Genomic DNA, 15,991 nt, shown 5'->3' with positions numbered 1-15,991 from the left:
GGTACGTGTAGGTCACAACCAAAAGAAAACAAACAACGGCTTAAGCTGCATGGCTTTCTGTTTTCTGGAAGAATGGAAAAACCCAAAGTAAAGGAGCCTTGCAGGGGATGCAGTTTCCAGAAAACTACTGGAAAGGGAATTTAACTGAGCCCTTCCTGCAGTGACATTTAGCTCTGTTCATACCATCTAAACACAAAGCCCAGAAGAGGTGTTGATAAAAGGATAAAACAACTACTATCCTTATAAATGCCCCCAAAACACCTGCTTCATTTAATATAAAGGTGTTAAAATATGTTTGCAATATTTATTTTCACTGGAGGTAGAAAGAAAAAGAGATCAAACTAGCATGGAAACACCAAGCACCAAGCAATCCAGTAGCAGGGAGCAACAGGAGCCTCACAAGTGTGTCTGGGTTTGTGAGCTTTCCCAGGCAGAAACAAGAAGGATTCATTCACTTTGGGATCACACATCTCCAGTCTCTGCACACAAATTCGGTGATGGGCTGCCATGACGTGTTAGTCTGAACAGCTCTCATACCACATCCAAGAGTCTCATGTTGCAATTATTTGTTTAAGATAAAATATTTCCCTGATACAACCTCAGTTGATATGTGAGCCTCGTGTCTTACTCTAACCAACAAAGATGTGAGTGAGTGTCTCACGTGTGATGCATATTTCCTGAGGGTAGAACCCTTTCTAATCCTAGGAAGCTGAGGTCAGTGGAAGTTTGAACAATGAGTCCTTTGCCTTCAGAAAGGGCTGGGAGTTCTCACCATCTTTCCAATTTCTATCCCTTGAAACAAAAATACCATGGAGAAAACAACAGGACCAACAAATCAATGACCATGGGCATGGGACAAGCACCTTGACCTCAGCAGGGCTATGTCCCTGGAACTTGGTATAATAAAGCTGTGTGGGCTTTGCCCCACAGTACTGATGCCTCCAGGTAATGGAAAGGACAATGATGTCAATCCAAGCAAGGAAACGTTTCCTGGTACTGGTGCAGATGACAGGCAGTTGTTTTTTGCTGCCACTGAACTTGAAGGACATCTGTAATTCCTCAGCAAAACAAACAAAATCTGTCCATCTGCATTCAGTTTCCCCTCACATTCCTCCACCAGCTTCATCTCTTAATCAAACAATAGAATTGGACCAGCCATGGTTTTAAAGTCTCCAGAGCCCAAATAAATACCAGTTTTTAAGGTGGGTGAGGGATGTTTCATGTGGGCTGCATAGACCTTGTCTCTCTGCAAACTTTTCCCATGTATGTGAAGTAAACCAGAGAGGGCAAATAATCTACCAAGCAGCAAGTCAGATACAGATAAACATCCAGGACCTGATTTTGGTACCAGTGTGCCAGCTGGAAGCTGGAATTGTATTAGTAATGTCAGAGGCACTCTCTCCAATTTACAGTAATTGAGAAAAATAAGGAGGTGTTTCTGGGTTCCTCCTAGAAGCCATACAGAATTAATAAAAGTTAGAAAAGATAAAATATTTCAGACAGGGAATGGGGCTTGCATTGTAAACAGATATTCAAATATAACTGCAATATACACTGACATTTTTTTTTAAAGAGCTGTTTTTTCCCTGAGAATAAGGATAATAGAAAAATTTGCTCATGATAAGAAGTGATATAACACCAAGAGAATCAAATGTAAAGGTATAATTTATCAATGATAATTAATCACTTTAAATGTAAAGGATAAAAGTCTTGTTCATTCTTCCATTTATTTGAATATGGTACTATGCAAGGAGCTTCCTGCAGTCTTGAAAGATGACTTGTGCCCCCAAATTCATTATTTTAAAACAGAGATGCAAACAGGGAAGCCTAAGGGGAAATCAAGAGGTATTTAGGCTGGTGTTTGGGATGACAAACAGCAAAAGCCAACAAACCAGAAAGAGAGGACTCAGATTCCCAATTTCATTAACCAATTTGTAACAGGAACTTTGCACATCACCAGCATCTGCTGTGCCAATGACACCATCAGGCTGAGCATCTTCTGCCAGCTGGTCCAGTTACCTTGACAGCTTGATTATTACTTTCATTGTGATTTTTAAAATAAAAGTGCAAATTCTACCCAGCACAAGGAATTAACTGAGTGTTTGCTTCTTGACCAAAAGGGCCTGAGCATGACAATGGGAGGTCGCTTCATGCAGCTGCAGTGTTTGGGGTAAGACATATGGTCTCTTTGTTTCAAACAAGTACAAAACTCCAAATTAGCTCTATATAGAGTATGTAAATCAAGCTCCCCTTTCCACCTTCCCTAAACTGCTTAGTAAAAGAACTGCTTGGAAGAGACAAAACCCAAGGGACAGGGATGTCTCAGGCAGAGCTTTTTGCTCTCCACATCTGGGCTTGAGGAATGGAGGGAAATGCTCGCCTTCACCTCCCTCAGCCACAGCTATTAGGACCTGAGGTTTCTTTTCCTATTTCTTTGGGGCAGTTTGTTGGATTTGTGTTTGGCTTAAGAATGTGTAGCAGAGTCTGAGGGATTGCTGAGGGTGCTTTCACCTGCTCAGAAATTTCAGTCTTTGCCACTCCAGCTGCCCTTGATGGGGAATATTGGCACACCAGAAAACTGCTTTTCTCCTGAGTTTTTTTCACTCTGTCCTTCACTCTTTTTATACAAAGAGTGAAAAGCTAGTCAATTTAAACCTATTAAAAATAGCATTACAAACCATACCCTTTTTCCCCATGGCAAGAAAACTTACCTGTGCTTACTGAAGAGACTACAAACAGTAAAAACCCCAAACTTCCAGCCAGATACTTGGAGGTAGGTAGAGCCATTCTTCGGGATTTTGAGTTCTCTGTATGGATAGCTGTGAAAAAAGAGTATCAAGAAAATGTCACTTCTTATTTTTTTTCCAGCTCATTCACTGCACAAAAAAAGGAAAAAAAAAGGGAGGTGAAATCCAGCTTTATGCCAGACCACATCCACTCCCATTCAGCTCAATGGCTGAAAACACCTCTGCACTGATTCAGGACCAGCCTGAACAGAGCAAGGAGCCATGGGCAGCTCCTCACCCTTTGTTTGGTTTTGGATAAACCCACTCGGGAATCCAAATAGACACTCAGAACGCGGCCACCAGCTGCAACCAAAAAAACGCCTTAGGAATGTGGCATAAACACATCCAGTGTCAGGACTCTCTAGGGCTGCATATTCACATGTGCTAAAAAGTAATGAAACACAACGGAGAAGGCGTTTGCAGAGCGACAAATTTTCGCGGAGTAACCTTCCTGTGGCACCTCTCCCCCCAAAATACCCACACGTTTTTAGCAGTGGTGTTTTGTGTAACCCCAGATAAACCGTACTCACACTTCCAACCTGAAGCATGCAGTTTCTTAGATTTCAGATCTAAGAAAATATTGTCTATTTAGTGTGCCAGCTCAGAATTTTCTTGCAAAACCAAAAGCTGCTTTTAAAACCAGTCTACCTAATGTTGTTTTTGTTTCTTCTGTAGCCAACCCCCAGCAAAAACAAACAAGCAGTGTCATGAAAGTCAAAGTTGGAATTAATGTGATTCTCTCTGGTCTCCAGTGATTGATTCTGCAGCTCTGCCCCAGGCTCATGACAATTTATTGACATGTGTATTCACAGGGAGGCAAGGACACCCACTTCTGTATTCATAAGGCACTGTTTAAAATTCACATGTAGTCCTTGGAGTCTTTAGGTTTTATCATATAAGCCAGTGTCTGGGGAATATAAAAAACATTTATTTGTAGCTGTCATGTCACATCCCACTGATGAAACAGGATAAATATATGCATCACACAGTTTAGTTCAACACAAAAAAATAAGCAGTGAAAAACAATTCCAGGGTACCCCAATTTCTTTAAGGCAAAAACATGTGTTATTTTTCATGTCACTTGTTAATATAAGCAAAACAACAATAACAAAAACACAAGAAAAATAATGGAAGAAGCCAGGATTTATTCTGAAGCAAATTTTGTAGTGTATATGTAAAACACATTTGTACTGTTTGTAAAGGTGACACAGCTCAAAGTACAACAATAAGTTCAAAACACATGTAATCCAATGATTGCATTAAAAATAACACTAGGAGTAGATTTTACAGGAAATATTTTGCCATGGAAATGTTTGTTTGCTTTGGTATAGTGTATTTGACATCCCTGAGCTCTGGAAACCTCATAGGCTCAGGGCTTGGTAGGGTCTATCAGGTGCTGAAATGCTGTTACAGAGCAGTGGAAGAGAGGAATGCACTTAGCAACGCTATAACTTTGAATGATATACATTATCAGAGAGCAGTGCCGTGGCCATGGAATGTGTGCCAGAGCCAGGCTGCACGTGTCTGACATTTTAACTGCATTAACCATCAACATTGGATAAGCCAGAACTCTTTCAAAGAAGCATTATTAGAGGTATGCCCAAAGTACAGCAGTCACCATTAAAATGCCAAGATTTATTAGTGATTATTACACAGCCTGATCTGCAGACCCAGTCATTAGGCTCTGCTGCAATGATTGAGGAAGAACTAAACAAGAGGTAATACCACAGGATGGTTATTGCAGATAAACAGAATTTCTCAGAGTGTAGATACAACTGTGTGTTAGTGCTCCATAAAGCCAGATTCCAACTGGTGAGGTTTAGGTCATAAAATACATTCAGATGATATAAGAGTTCACAGGAATAAAAGGAAGGGACTGTTTTTTTTTGACAGCGGCATTTGCTTTCCTATTGCTTTGTAGGTAGCAAAGAAATGTCTTTGTTCTGGCCCATTAAAAGCTTAGAGTGTCTCTGTTCTTACCTCTGACACAAGCCTGTAGCAAACTGATAGGAGTCTGCATCAAGAAATTTCTTAGCCTTTGCTTTCTTTAGAGCCAAGAACTGTACTTACCATCAGGTTGTGCAAAATGGCTTCTGGTTTTATATCCCGTGTTGCTCACCGGGGACTGCTTCCCTGATTGCATCCATCTTCATCAGCAGAGATCAAAACAAGCAGTCAGACACTGGGAAGACATGTCATTTTTGGAGGCATCAGCTGTGTGCCAGGACTCCGATGTTTTCGCAGTGTCTGATCTGCCACAGTCCAAAGAATACCCTGCTTATTTTGTGGCTGAGGAAGGGTGTTTGATTCGGCTCACACCGAGCCCGAGTTCATCGCAGTGTTAGTATTAACTGGCACTTGGGTTGGAAAGGCTGGGAGCCAAGAGGGCCAAGAGGATCTGACTCCTCTGATTCAGCTCTGACTAACACCAGGCTGGAAAAATGCTGCTCGGAGGATAATCTCAGGAATTTTCCTTCAAACCCTCTCAATCAAGCATCTTTCCCAAATACCGGGCGCAAGCAGCGGCACGTCTGGTTTGATTGTTCAGAGTGAGAGGAGGAAGAGATGGTGACTGCTGATGGCTTTGTGGTGCTGGAGCAGGCTCAGGAGCCGCTCTCTGCTGCCAGGCAGCGCTTCCTCGGCTCAGCGCTGGGAGCCGCGTGGGGATACAGCCACACGCCGCATCCTTGAACGGGCGCCACGCAGCTGACTCCAGCTCTGATGTAACCACCAGTGTCAACAAATCTCCCTGCAGATTTGGGCACTCAGAGCACAAGGGCCGTGCGAGTGGCCGCCTGAGCCTGTCGTCTCCAGCCTTTCTCAAATACCATCTGGGACTTCTCTCTTGGGTGAGAAAAGCTTTTATATCTAGCCATTAAAAGCTGCCTGGCAATGGCAAGTGGGACTCATATCCTTGGATCTGGCAAGGCAGACACTCTGAAATGATTCCCAGCTGCTGAACCTTTCCAAAAAGTGAACAATAGCAGCAGACAATGCTAAAAGTAGATGCAGGAAACCATTAGTCCTCAGCTGGCTGCTCCCGCAGGTGTCAGCAGCGACGCTGTACTAGAAAGCACACTGCAGAGGGGAATCCCTATCCACCACCCTTCCCACGGTTCCAGTGCTGGAGGCAATGCACTGCAGACAGTTCTGAGAACAAAACTGTGAAGAAATGTTCTGAGGAAGCTGGATTGTCACAGGTATCGTGGTGGGGTCAGAGCAGAGCTTTCCAGAGAGGCACCGCCAGTCGTTCCCAAACACACACCGTGACTCGCCCCCTTGCACAACCCTGGACCAGCCACCCAAACATGGAAACAACATTTTTAAAAGTTACTAGCAATGCTGGGTGTTTGGGTGTGCTTTTAAAGACTGTCTTGACACTCTTTGGAGCATGTACCTTCAGATCTGCTGCAGACAGCTCCTTTCAGTATGTCAAGCGAGGCATAATGGGATCATTCACAACCCATTAAAAATGAGGCAAGGACTGGAAAAAAGCAGCAGCTACCTGATTTCTCCTGGAAAAGATGTCAAACAAGGGCAGCAAACCATGTGGCTTCCGTTGCTACCAGTGAAAGAGACCACCAACCTGCATGGGAGCAAAACAGGGATCCGGCACCATCCCCAGAGAGCAGGGAAAGCTCACAGGGAAAAGGCACCTTCTAGCCTGATGGGGAGTGAGCTCTCAGCAGACACTAAATTGCCAAGGTGCTTGGGATGACCTGTGAGTAAAACTTCTGTTCTCCAGGAGCCTTCTCTGCAAGGGAGAAGTTCTCAGAAGCCCTGATGGGTCAGTGCCAGGGCTATGCAAACTCAGACCCTCCCAAAGCCTCCGCAGATGCTGAGGTTGCAGCAGTTTGGTACCGAGGTCTGAAGCCCTGCTGCATCTTTCCTCATGCATATGCAGGGAGGCCAACATGGATTTGGAAGCTGATCCTAAGAGAGGGAGGAGCTGTTTAATTAACGCCTCTGCTCCCTTCTTGCTGACGCTGCATGGCAGCAGGTCCCCTCACCCTGCTCACGGAATTTTGCATTTTTCCCGGCTGGGAAGATGGATTTGAGGCGCACGTTTGCTTTTCTGACGCGAAAGCATGCCAGCCCTTGCTACAGTGACATACAGAGGGGATTTTCACACACCCAGCCACAGGCACAGCTAAAGCCTTCAGAAAATAAACACACGAATTTCTGGGGATTGCTAATGGAAATGCTGCTCAGTCCCAGTGCATGGCAGCTGCATAGCTGCCTCTGCTCCACATCTTTTCCTTGTGCTTGCCACCCACACATCAGCTGCTCGTTTTTACTAGCAAGAGGAGGAGGATTAAACTCAGGAACAGACTTTAATTCTCAATGAATCAATACTGGAGTCAAAAGCAACATTCTGCCTGTTTTCCCAGTGAACCTTGGTTTCTTATAAATCTATCTAATAACTTTCCCAACAAGAAGGTTCTGCTCACATATTCTGTATAAACATCACCGCAAATTCCTTGGTTCCTGATGTCCACAAAAATAGATTCTGAATGAGGAGCAGGAGTTAGAGGAAATTTTTACAATGAATAAATTAAAGAAAACTAAGGTGTTTGCTGATTTGTTGTAATATCAGCAAATTATTTTGAGACAGAAATAAAAGGGGGAAAGTAGGGGTTTTAAAGCTATGCTTTTTTGAACAAAACTTTTTTTCCAGAGGCTTACAGACTTTGAAGAGGAAAGGAAGCAATTTTTGGCTCTGTTTAAACAAAATCATTTGCAATTCCCATCACTCCGCCCATCTGAGCCTGACTGACTCCCAATTTCACATGCTTTTGAAGTGCTCAGCATTTCACTGAATTAAACCCTCCTCCATCACATGAAGTTTTCAAAGCACCAAAGTAGTGAAAAGCTGAGCCCCGTTTGCTGAGGCTCAGGGTGCACTGACTCTGCTGTGCCTCCTGCCAGCCAAGCTCACGCTTCCAGGGGATGCCAGAGCCACTGCAGGAATGCTCTGGGGCTGGCCAGAATGGCCACACACCCTGAAGACATGGGATGTGCTGGACATACCTGGATTAGCTGCAAGTCCACAAGGACACGTGCAGTCCCTGTGGACCCCAGCATGCAGGTGGATATCCTCAGCAAACCCCCAGCAGAAATGGGGCAGCCTCCTTCAAACACAACCCCACGCAGCACTTACCCCACAGCTTCATGCACACAGGCTCCTGGTTCAGGCCAAGTTAGCAGCAGCTTTTGAAAACATCCCCTTGATTGTCCCAGCAGTCCCTGCAGGACCTGTACCCTCTGCAGAGCGTCCCTGGTTAAAGGACTCTTTTCCCTCCCAAGGTAAGGAAAGTGAGTGCTGTGGCTGAAGAGGATCACAGCATCCTGAATCCTCTTCAAACTGCTGCTTTTAACTACCCAAATAACTGCATCAGGATGTAAATATTTTTCTTTTTGCTTTTGTGGTACTTCAGTGTTTGCATCTGGCTCGCCACTCCTCCACGCCTTCCTCTCCAGGACATTTGCCATTTGCTCTCCTTCTAGGGCGGGAGGAGGAATAGAGATTTTTCAGAGGTTTAGGCACATTCCACTCCCTCTTTCACCAGGTTCTTCCTTTGCCAATTGTTTAGTCTCAGCCTGGGGTTAGGGCTCTGCAAAGTTTTATTGGGATCCAGGGTCTGGACATGTCACAGATTATCAAATAAATCTCCAAGAATCTAAAAGCTTGCTCTGTAAGTACTTGTTCCAGTATTGGGCTTAGGCTCATGAGCCAAAAACATCTTGCTTTTTTTCCCCTGTACAGCATCAGAAACCATAACAATTAGGTATTAATTGAAGTTCAAAAGGATTTCAGGGATCTCCCTAGAGGGTCAGTTCCAGCTGCTCACTGGAACAGCTGTAGCAATTCTCATCCCCATGATGCATGTCCCATGATCATGATTTCTCTTACCTTTACTGAGCAGCATCACTGATTTCTTCAACCTTCTGTCACACCAGGACCTCTTCCCTGGCCAAACCCAACTCCTACCTCTCCTACCTGGTGTGGGGATGGAGCCACGGCCTCCTTTTCTGCCTGTAAACCTTCTGGGTGTCCTCTCACACCACATCCAGGGACCACGGGCAGAATGGGTCTGATGGAGACAAGTGTCCCACCCAAGGCATTCAGTCCCTGCTCAGAGGCACAATGTCAGCTGGCCGGCGCGTGGATGCCAGAGCAACTCACTCACCAGGGAGCAAAAGTCTGGCCAACAAAATACTAACCTTTGCCTGTAGCAACTTGTTTGGCCATTTCTGAGAATTCCAAAGAAATGACAGGACACCAGTTACAAAACCTTCACCTACCTGTTGGGACAGCCCATGTTATTCAATGGACAGAGATGATCTGAAATCACCTGTCCCCTCCCTGTTGTCGCCAAGCAGCATCATGATCAAACCCAAGTGACTCTTTCATCGTTTCAGGGTCACTTTGTGCTTAACTGCAGACAGTGAGGTCATCAGTTTTTTCTCACTTTGCATATAAATCTCTACTTTTGTCTTTACTTCAACCAGCTGCAGCATAAACATAAAGCAAAGAGAATTAGCCACTAATACTGACAATATTTCAATCCTCAATGGGAGCAGAAAGTCGATACGAATATTGCCTGAAAGGAACACAAGCCTTTACCCTAAGCAGTACATACTTTATCCTGGGCTTTACTCCTCTAGGTCTTTAATTAAATGTTCACATCAGTCAGACAGACATCATTTGACTAGTCATTAGCTTCAGACAGAAACACATTTATAACTCTTTGTGGTGCTCTGTGCACAGTTCGATTACAAGACACAGTCACAAGATCACTGCACACTGACCAAGCAGATGTTGCTGAGTTCACCTAAGATGCCATAACAGATGGACACTTTTTTTTTAGAAAGCAGATATTAATGAACAAAAGCAGGAATGAAGAGATAATTCCCTACCTTTGGTTAAGTTCATATTTCCCTGGAATTGCTAAACTTCCACACCAAATTTCATTTGCGGTCCCACGGTTACCACAGAGCAGCTCTTGCCTTTAAAACTTAACCTTTTGATACCAAATCACAGGTATGTTGAAACACTTCCCCCAGGGAAGGGCAGCCCACAGACTGCTCCTGTTCTGCTCTGTAAGACACTGCTTGAAAAAGAAAGCTCTGCCACAGAGGGTAAGGTGTGAATATATTTATTGGTTATGGAATATACAGGTGAACACCATCAGTTTGGTACAATCCTGTAAGAACAGCAGGTTTTGGTGGTGGTGGTGCTGGGCTCTGCCTGGCTGGTGCTCCCCAGCAGTGCTAACCCCGGGGCGCCCCAGCCTTTGCAGGGATGTGCTCCAAGCAGGTCTGAGATAAAGCAAATTTCAGTGGCTTAGCAGTATTATTGGGTCACTGATATTTTTTTTCAGCTTCCAGGGAACATAATGCTGTAGAGAAGCAGCTTTCTGATAATTAGCATGATTAAAGACTTTAATCCAGGATGGTTTGGCTTGTCCTTTATAGCCAAGCATGGCAAAACTCCCTGAAAAACAGACACAAGGAGAGAAATGACCCTCTGGGCGTGGCAGTTCACTTACCAGCAGCACAGCTTGGGATCCCTCCACACATCAGCCCTTCTTTTATTTCTTGAATTAAAATAACAGAACATATAGGACAGAGAAAAAGGCATAGAAGTGGGAATAAGCCTCACTGAAACTGCAAACTTGTTGCATCATGGGTCTGCTGGTATTTCAACAAGCTAAGCCAGGTACCCAGATATCAGAAGGAATATAATTTTATTCTTTATTTTTACATAATACTGGTACTTTCTCTTATTTGACTACCTGAAAATGGATAGACACTTTGAATCCTTCTTTTAATAGTTTACATCTGTGTCATCCTGTTATGCCTTAACTATCCCTCCTGTCAACTCTGCTCTGGTCCTCCGCTGTCCCAAAGTACAAAGGCATTATGTATTCTTCCATTTTAATAATAATGTCTTGTGTTTATATTATGCTTTTCATTGCAAAGTCTCCCAAGGCTATTTGCAGCTGGCTGGATCGAGAGTATTCCTGTAAACACTTTTAATTTAAATAAGGTTTTGCAAAACCAGGAAACAAGACCCTAAATCCTGATCCCTCTGGGGTCAAGAGGATTGGGGTTATTTTGCATTATCCCTGGCAGAAGCGATGTGTGCTTGGGAGAAATGCTGCAGCCCGCCCTGAAACGCTGCCCCCCAGCACGGAGCAGTCCTGGAGCTGGGAAGTCAAATAGCCCAAATACCTGAACCAGCGGGAGGAAGCTCATGGAGCAGAGCATAATTACCCAGACTGGAAATCAGGGCAGGCACACGGGTGAACACCCTTGCCCTTAGGAAAGGCAAAACAGGGGCAGCTTGTGATCAGCCAGCAGCAGCTCAGTCCCACTGCCAGCCACCAGCATCCCTCCGATGTGGCAGGGCGAGGACAAGACCCCCAGAGCGTCCCCAGGATGCTGCTGGCCCTCCCTGCCTGCTGCTTTTTGTGCCCCTGGAGCAGTCGAGGCAGGAGGCTGAGCCAGGCTCACAAAGAGGATGGCACAGGTGGTTCAGGGAACAAAGTTTGGTAAAACAAACAAAAAAAGATTCCTTTTTAATCAAAAAATTCCTTTCAAAAGTATTCAGGGCTTTGATGTAAGAATGAAACAATAAAGTTTAAGGACAAAAACAGAAAAGAAAACCTCAAACTTTTGCTTTTCAAAGGATGAAAGAAGCAGCTTCTCAGGAATTAAACATGCACTGAAATGAAATCACTGCCTCTGCTGTAAAGAATGTGTTGTCTTCCCCTGCAATGGTCATAGCAATGAGCTTTGAAACTTCAACCAGAAATTGATATGCATTTCAATAGATCAGTGGGGGGAAAGTCCCCAAACCCCTGTAACCCACTCCCACTCCTCCATCCCAAAAAATATGGAAATACAGTCAATTTTCCATCTGAACTCTGCGTGAGGGCCTGAAATCTGCATCAAGTTAGGTGGCTGTTTTCTTAATTTCCTTATCACTCACATTATTCATCCAAGCCTGGACTCAATATCCTCTAGTTTTCTGGTAGGAAACCCGGCATGGATTTTCTGGACCAATGATACCAGTTGATTTCTTACAGCAATGCAAGGCAAAATTGTAATAAGGACTCTCCCAAACTGTTGATTTCACCGTCCTTCTATCCAAAACAATAAATACCTCTTATTTCACTGCAAACTGTTTTCTTTTTCATCAGCTTTTAAGGTTATGATTGTTTTTCCTCACAAAGCAGTGGAACTTTAGAGGTGGAATCTTTACCAAATGATTCTCCTTTTTTTTTTTCCTTATTTTGTTAGGAAAAGAAAATCTCCCTTTAGGATGAAAAATTTGCAGCATGGAACTTCTCACTCGCAAAAGTGGAGTCGAAATCCTGAAATAGCTCTCCTATTTCTCACCATCCCTAAGCCAAGAGATTTTCACTGGGTTACACTGGCATATTGTGGTGGGAAATATCTTGATAAGCACTGTGTAACTGCATGTATATTTTTGGATGGGATACACACCAGTGATTCTGCTGTGTTTTCCAATCTAATTAAAAGCCAAAGAAACATGAAAAGCAATAAAAATCCAAATAAATATGATAGAATAAATAGATTTACCTCCCTTGTGGAAGATAATAGGCTTTGCTGAACCAAACCTGACAAAAACAGACATTTCAGAGCTGCCCAGCATGTCTGTGATATTTCTAGAGCACACAAGGACAAGTGATCTGAAAAGAAGAACAGTAATTACTGCATGATTGTAAAATATTGCTTCATTAAGGATCTTCAAGACCTTTAAGCTCTAATTCAGAAAAGTATGTAGAAGCATGCTTGACTTTAAGAACATCTAAATCCCCTTAATTTCAATCCCATGTAAGCTTTTCCAAGAAATGGTCCTAGATTAAACCTGTGCTTCACATGGAATCAAAACAAGCCCAAATGACTGTGAGTGCATCTCTCCCTTATGGGAGAGGGACACTCACTTGCTGTGCAGTGCTCAGACCCTGAAGCCATCCACATCCTAGCTCTGATTTTCAATCAGTCTTCAATCTGCCTTTGGTCCTCACAGATGTCCTTTCAGCCCGCAGTGAGTTGTACCTGCAGTGAATTGCAGGCACAATTTAGCTGAATGCCTCATTGTAAAATCCTACCAGGAAAACAAACTGAATGTACAGACATTGTATGGATATATGTCACTTTGTGCACAGCTGATACATGTGTACACTCATGTGCAGAAATGCAGATGTAATAACTCAGGAGCGTTCAAATCTTTGGTCATTAACTGCTCAGAAATGCCTTGGACTGAAAGTCTGTTTTCTGGTTACTTGACCTTCTTCTACCAGCAGCCAAGAATATATCTATCCATCTCTGTTGTTCCATGTTTTTGTGGCAACCCATAAAACCACAAAGAATGTGGGACAGACACAAACAGAGATGGTGCAGACCATTGCCAGGACCCACGCTAGGCAGGAGAGCCAGCAGGCAGGCAGGACTAGTCACTGGCTCACCCAAGAGAAGTCCCACTGGAAAATCTGGCACACCTATCTTTTTCATCTGTCACAAGAGGCAAAGCAATCAGTAAGAATAAACAGAAATGGACTTGTTTCCAAAATGGAAAACTGAATCACTGGCTGCCAGGAAGTGGCTGGACATGGGGATGGGTGCATAGGATTGCAAGTGCCATTGCAAGGACCTTATCTACTCCATGCTGGAAAATGACTGGCTTATTTAGAGGAAATTGCCAGTTTTCTAGAAAACCTGTTTCTGTCTGCTCTAATCCTGGGAGAGGAATGCTGCTCCTCTTATCTGGCTGATATTTGTACATGTTTAATTTGTGTCAGATTTCTTCAGAGCACAGGTTTGGTTATGAAATTACATGATTTTCCTTTCTTTGTCTATCAGCCACAGGTTGTTACACAACGTGGAGTCTCAGCAGTTTTCTTACCTCTCATTTATGGATGTTTGAACATACTCAGTTATTGCAGGGGCAGTTTTCACTGGTAACTGTGTCAAAGACTGCTCCTGAGCATGCATCCAGCACCATGAAGAATATCCCAGTGCTGATGAACAGGAACACTGTGCCATTTATCTGCAACAAAAAAAAGCAGAGGTAGGTTATGGAGGCAGGCTGAGGAGCCCTAGAGAATGATCCTGCTCTCCCATAAGGAAGTTACAAGCAAGGAAAATATCTACATTTTAAAAAATACCTATAATTTTAAATGTATCATTGGTACAGATGAAGTGACATCATTGGTTGTTGGTCAGTAGAAGGAGGAAGCAAAACCCCTTCTCAAAGGGGTAAAAAACCATGAGCAATGAGGTCATCAGCATCTTCTGTGGATTAGTAAGACACATATAGGAAGCCAAGAATCCTGAGAGTAAAATGCTTAGTTCAGCCTTAATGCAGTTTCCTTTCATGTGGGGGAAATTACTGTCCCTGGGCAAAGCAGATTTGCCCATGGAGCAAGGGAGAGGTGCTGAGACAGCAGATGGGGGAATAGAAATGACACATGCACTTTTTATTTCTGTTTTTTGTTTTGATCTCCCTGAAAATTTAAATATCCAAACCAAACTCTTCCTTCTTGGAAGGCCTGTCCCAGTGCCCCAAAGAAGTTGTAGCAGAAGTAGCTTTTTCTCTTCTCCTTTCCAAGAGCTCCTACCCCAGGTTACACATCTCAAGATGCGCCATGGTATTTACTTTTAGAAAGCCAAAAGCTCTTTGAGCAGGCTGGCACTGGTGTATCCTCCCAACATCTTGGACAGCCCATCCTGAGAGAACAGAACCTCCACCAAGGGGAACAGCAGCACAGCAAGGTCAGGCTGTCAGAACACTAACCCAGGATACACAAGGCTGCAATGTGCACAGCTTCCCAAAGCCTGCAGGCACCAAGGAAGCTCACATCCCATCAATCTGAAACATGTATGTTTCCAGGGAATATAAGGCCAGGCTAAGTGTGGGAGCCAAGTGTTAAAAAGTGACTTCTGCAAGATGTCAGAGGATGCTGGATGCACTATGGGGTCAAGAGTATGGGAATCATGGATGTCCAGGCCATGGGTGGGCAAAGGGGAGTGAAAAAGAGCAAACACAGAAAAAATCTTTTGCCTGTCCTGGCTGTCTTACCATCCTAAGTGTGGGAAGTGTGTGAAAGTCTGAGTGCAAGCACAGCAGAGAGCAACCACCCCAGCAAACAGGCCTTCAGGTGAGCCGCTGCCCAAGAGGAGCTGTGATGTGTGTCCTGTCCTGTCCTGTCTGTCCCATCTGCACACTGCAGCCCCCTCGAGGAGCCAGCACACAGCCCTGGGGCAGGGCACACACAGCCAGCTCACTCAGCCTTTAGGGAGGCTTGGATCAGAAATTCAAAACATCTACAACTTTTTGTTCAGCAAAACAGGAACATGCCCTTCCTCATTGTCCAAATTTTCTGTGCCTTTCAAGACTTAGGGTAGGAACCCCCTTTAGGCATTAACCTTTACTATTTACCTATACCAGCCTTTACTGAAGCTAGGACTACATGTGTTGAAATTAAAACTTCCTTAGAAAAACAGCACTTTGCATTAAAGCCTTAGAAAAGACAAAGAAGCTTTGAGGATACCACACCTGTCCCACGAGGCCTGTGCCCCACCACGGGGAGCATGCTGCCTCCTCTGGCACCTGCTTGATAATGGCTTTGAATAAATTTTTGACGATGCAGCCGAGATTAGCAAGAAATCTTGGCTGCTCATATTCCTTAAGGATGCTGTACCAGCTTTGCTTGGCATTTGTTAGCGTTAATTATAATTCAGTAGCACACAGGCATGTGAGCCTGGGCAGTCTCCTTGTAAGAATTATTTCAGTCACTCTTCTCTGTCCAGACAGATATATAAGGCATGTGCAGGGACAATCTGACAGTTCCAAACCTCTTTAATAGTGAAATATAGTTATTTTTATCTTTTACTGCAATGCCAGCAAAGAAAATGAGAAAAACAAACTTGTTTTTTCTCCCACATCCTTTGTAAACAATGGCTTCTAGTTTGCTTTTTCCTGCCCTTCCTCTGCATTAGAGCAGTGGTGTTAATTCTCTTTCTGAGGTGATAAAAGGCCTTTTTTTTTCCCCTAAGAGCTCAAATCCTCATCTGAATAGAATACAAACTCCCAGTGACTTTAATTGAGTTAATTGTAAGGGAGAACAATGTACTTACCTCTTCCAAGGGAACTTCCCATTTCCTTCTGC

At 43.9% G+C, this 15,991-nt stretch overlaps 1 protein-coding gene and 1 pseudogene across 3 annotated transcripts in view; both read right to left on the bottom strand.

The window, feature by feature from the left end:
• The window catches only part of CEMIP (cell migration inducing hyaluronidase 1), a 102,483-nt gene that overhangs the window by 46,833 nt on the left and 39,659 nt on the right, over positions 1-15,991 (bottom strand). For 2 of the 3 annotated variants that reach the window (XM_088063140.1, XM_088063141.1), the window contains exons 1-2: positions 7,948-8,101; positions 2,712-2,819 (exon numbers count right to left, since the gene is read on the bottom strand). In XM_088063140.1, coding sequence (XP_087919266.1) covers positions 2,712-2,819; positions 7,948-7,960 — 121 coding nt within the window. In that variant the 5' untranslated portion in view covers positions 7,961-8,101. Of the gene's footprint in view, positions 1-2,711; positions 2,820-7,947; positions 8,102-15,991 lie in introns of those variants that run through there. The other variant, XM_005521557.2, reaches the window with a different exon arrangement.
• The window catches only part of LOC102101955 (cell surface hyaluronidase CEMIP2-like), a 52,355-nt pseudogene continuing 46,294 nt past the window's right edge, over positions 9,931-15,991 (bottom strand).

This window comes from Pseudopodoces humilis, chromosome 16 (assembly GCF_049639895.1).
Source record: "Pseudopodoces humilis isolate 2021_Gansu_Grassland_sample_001 chromosome 16, ASM4963989v1, whole genome shotgun sequence".
Classification (NCBI taxonomy): Eukaryota; Metazoa; Chordata; class Aves; order Passeriformes; family Paridae; genus Pseudopodoces; species Pseudopodoces humilis.
The sequence above is the reverse complement of the archived record's forward strand: the minus strand, read 5'-3'. Positions and strand labels throughout refer to the sequence as shown.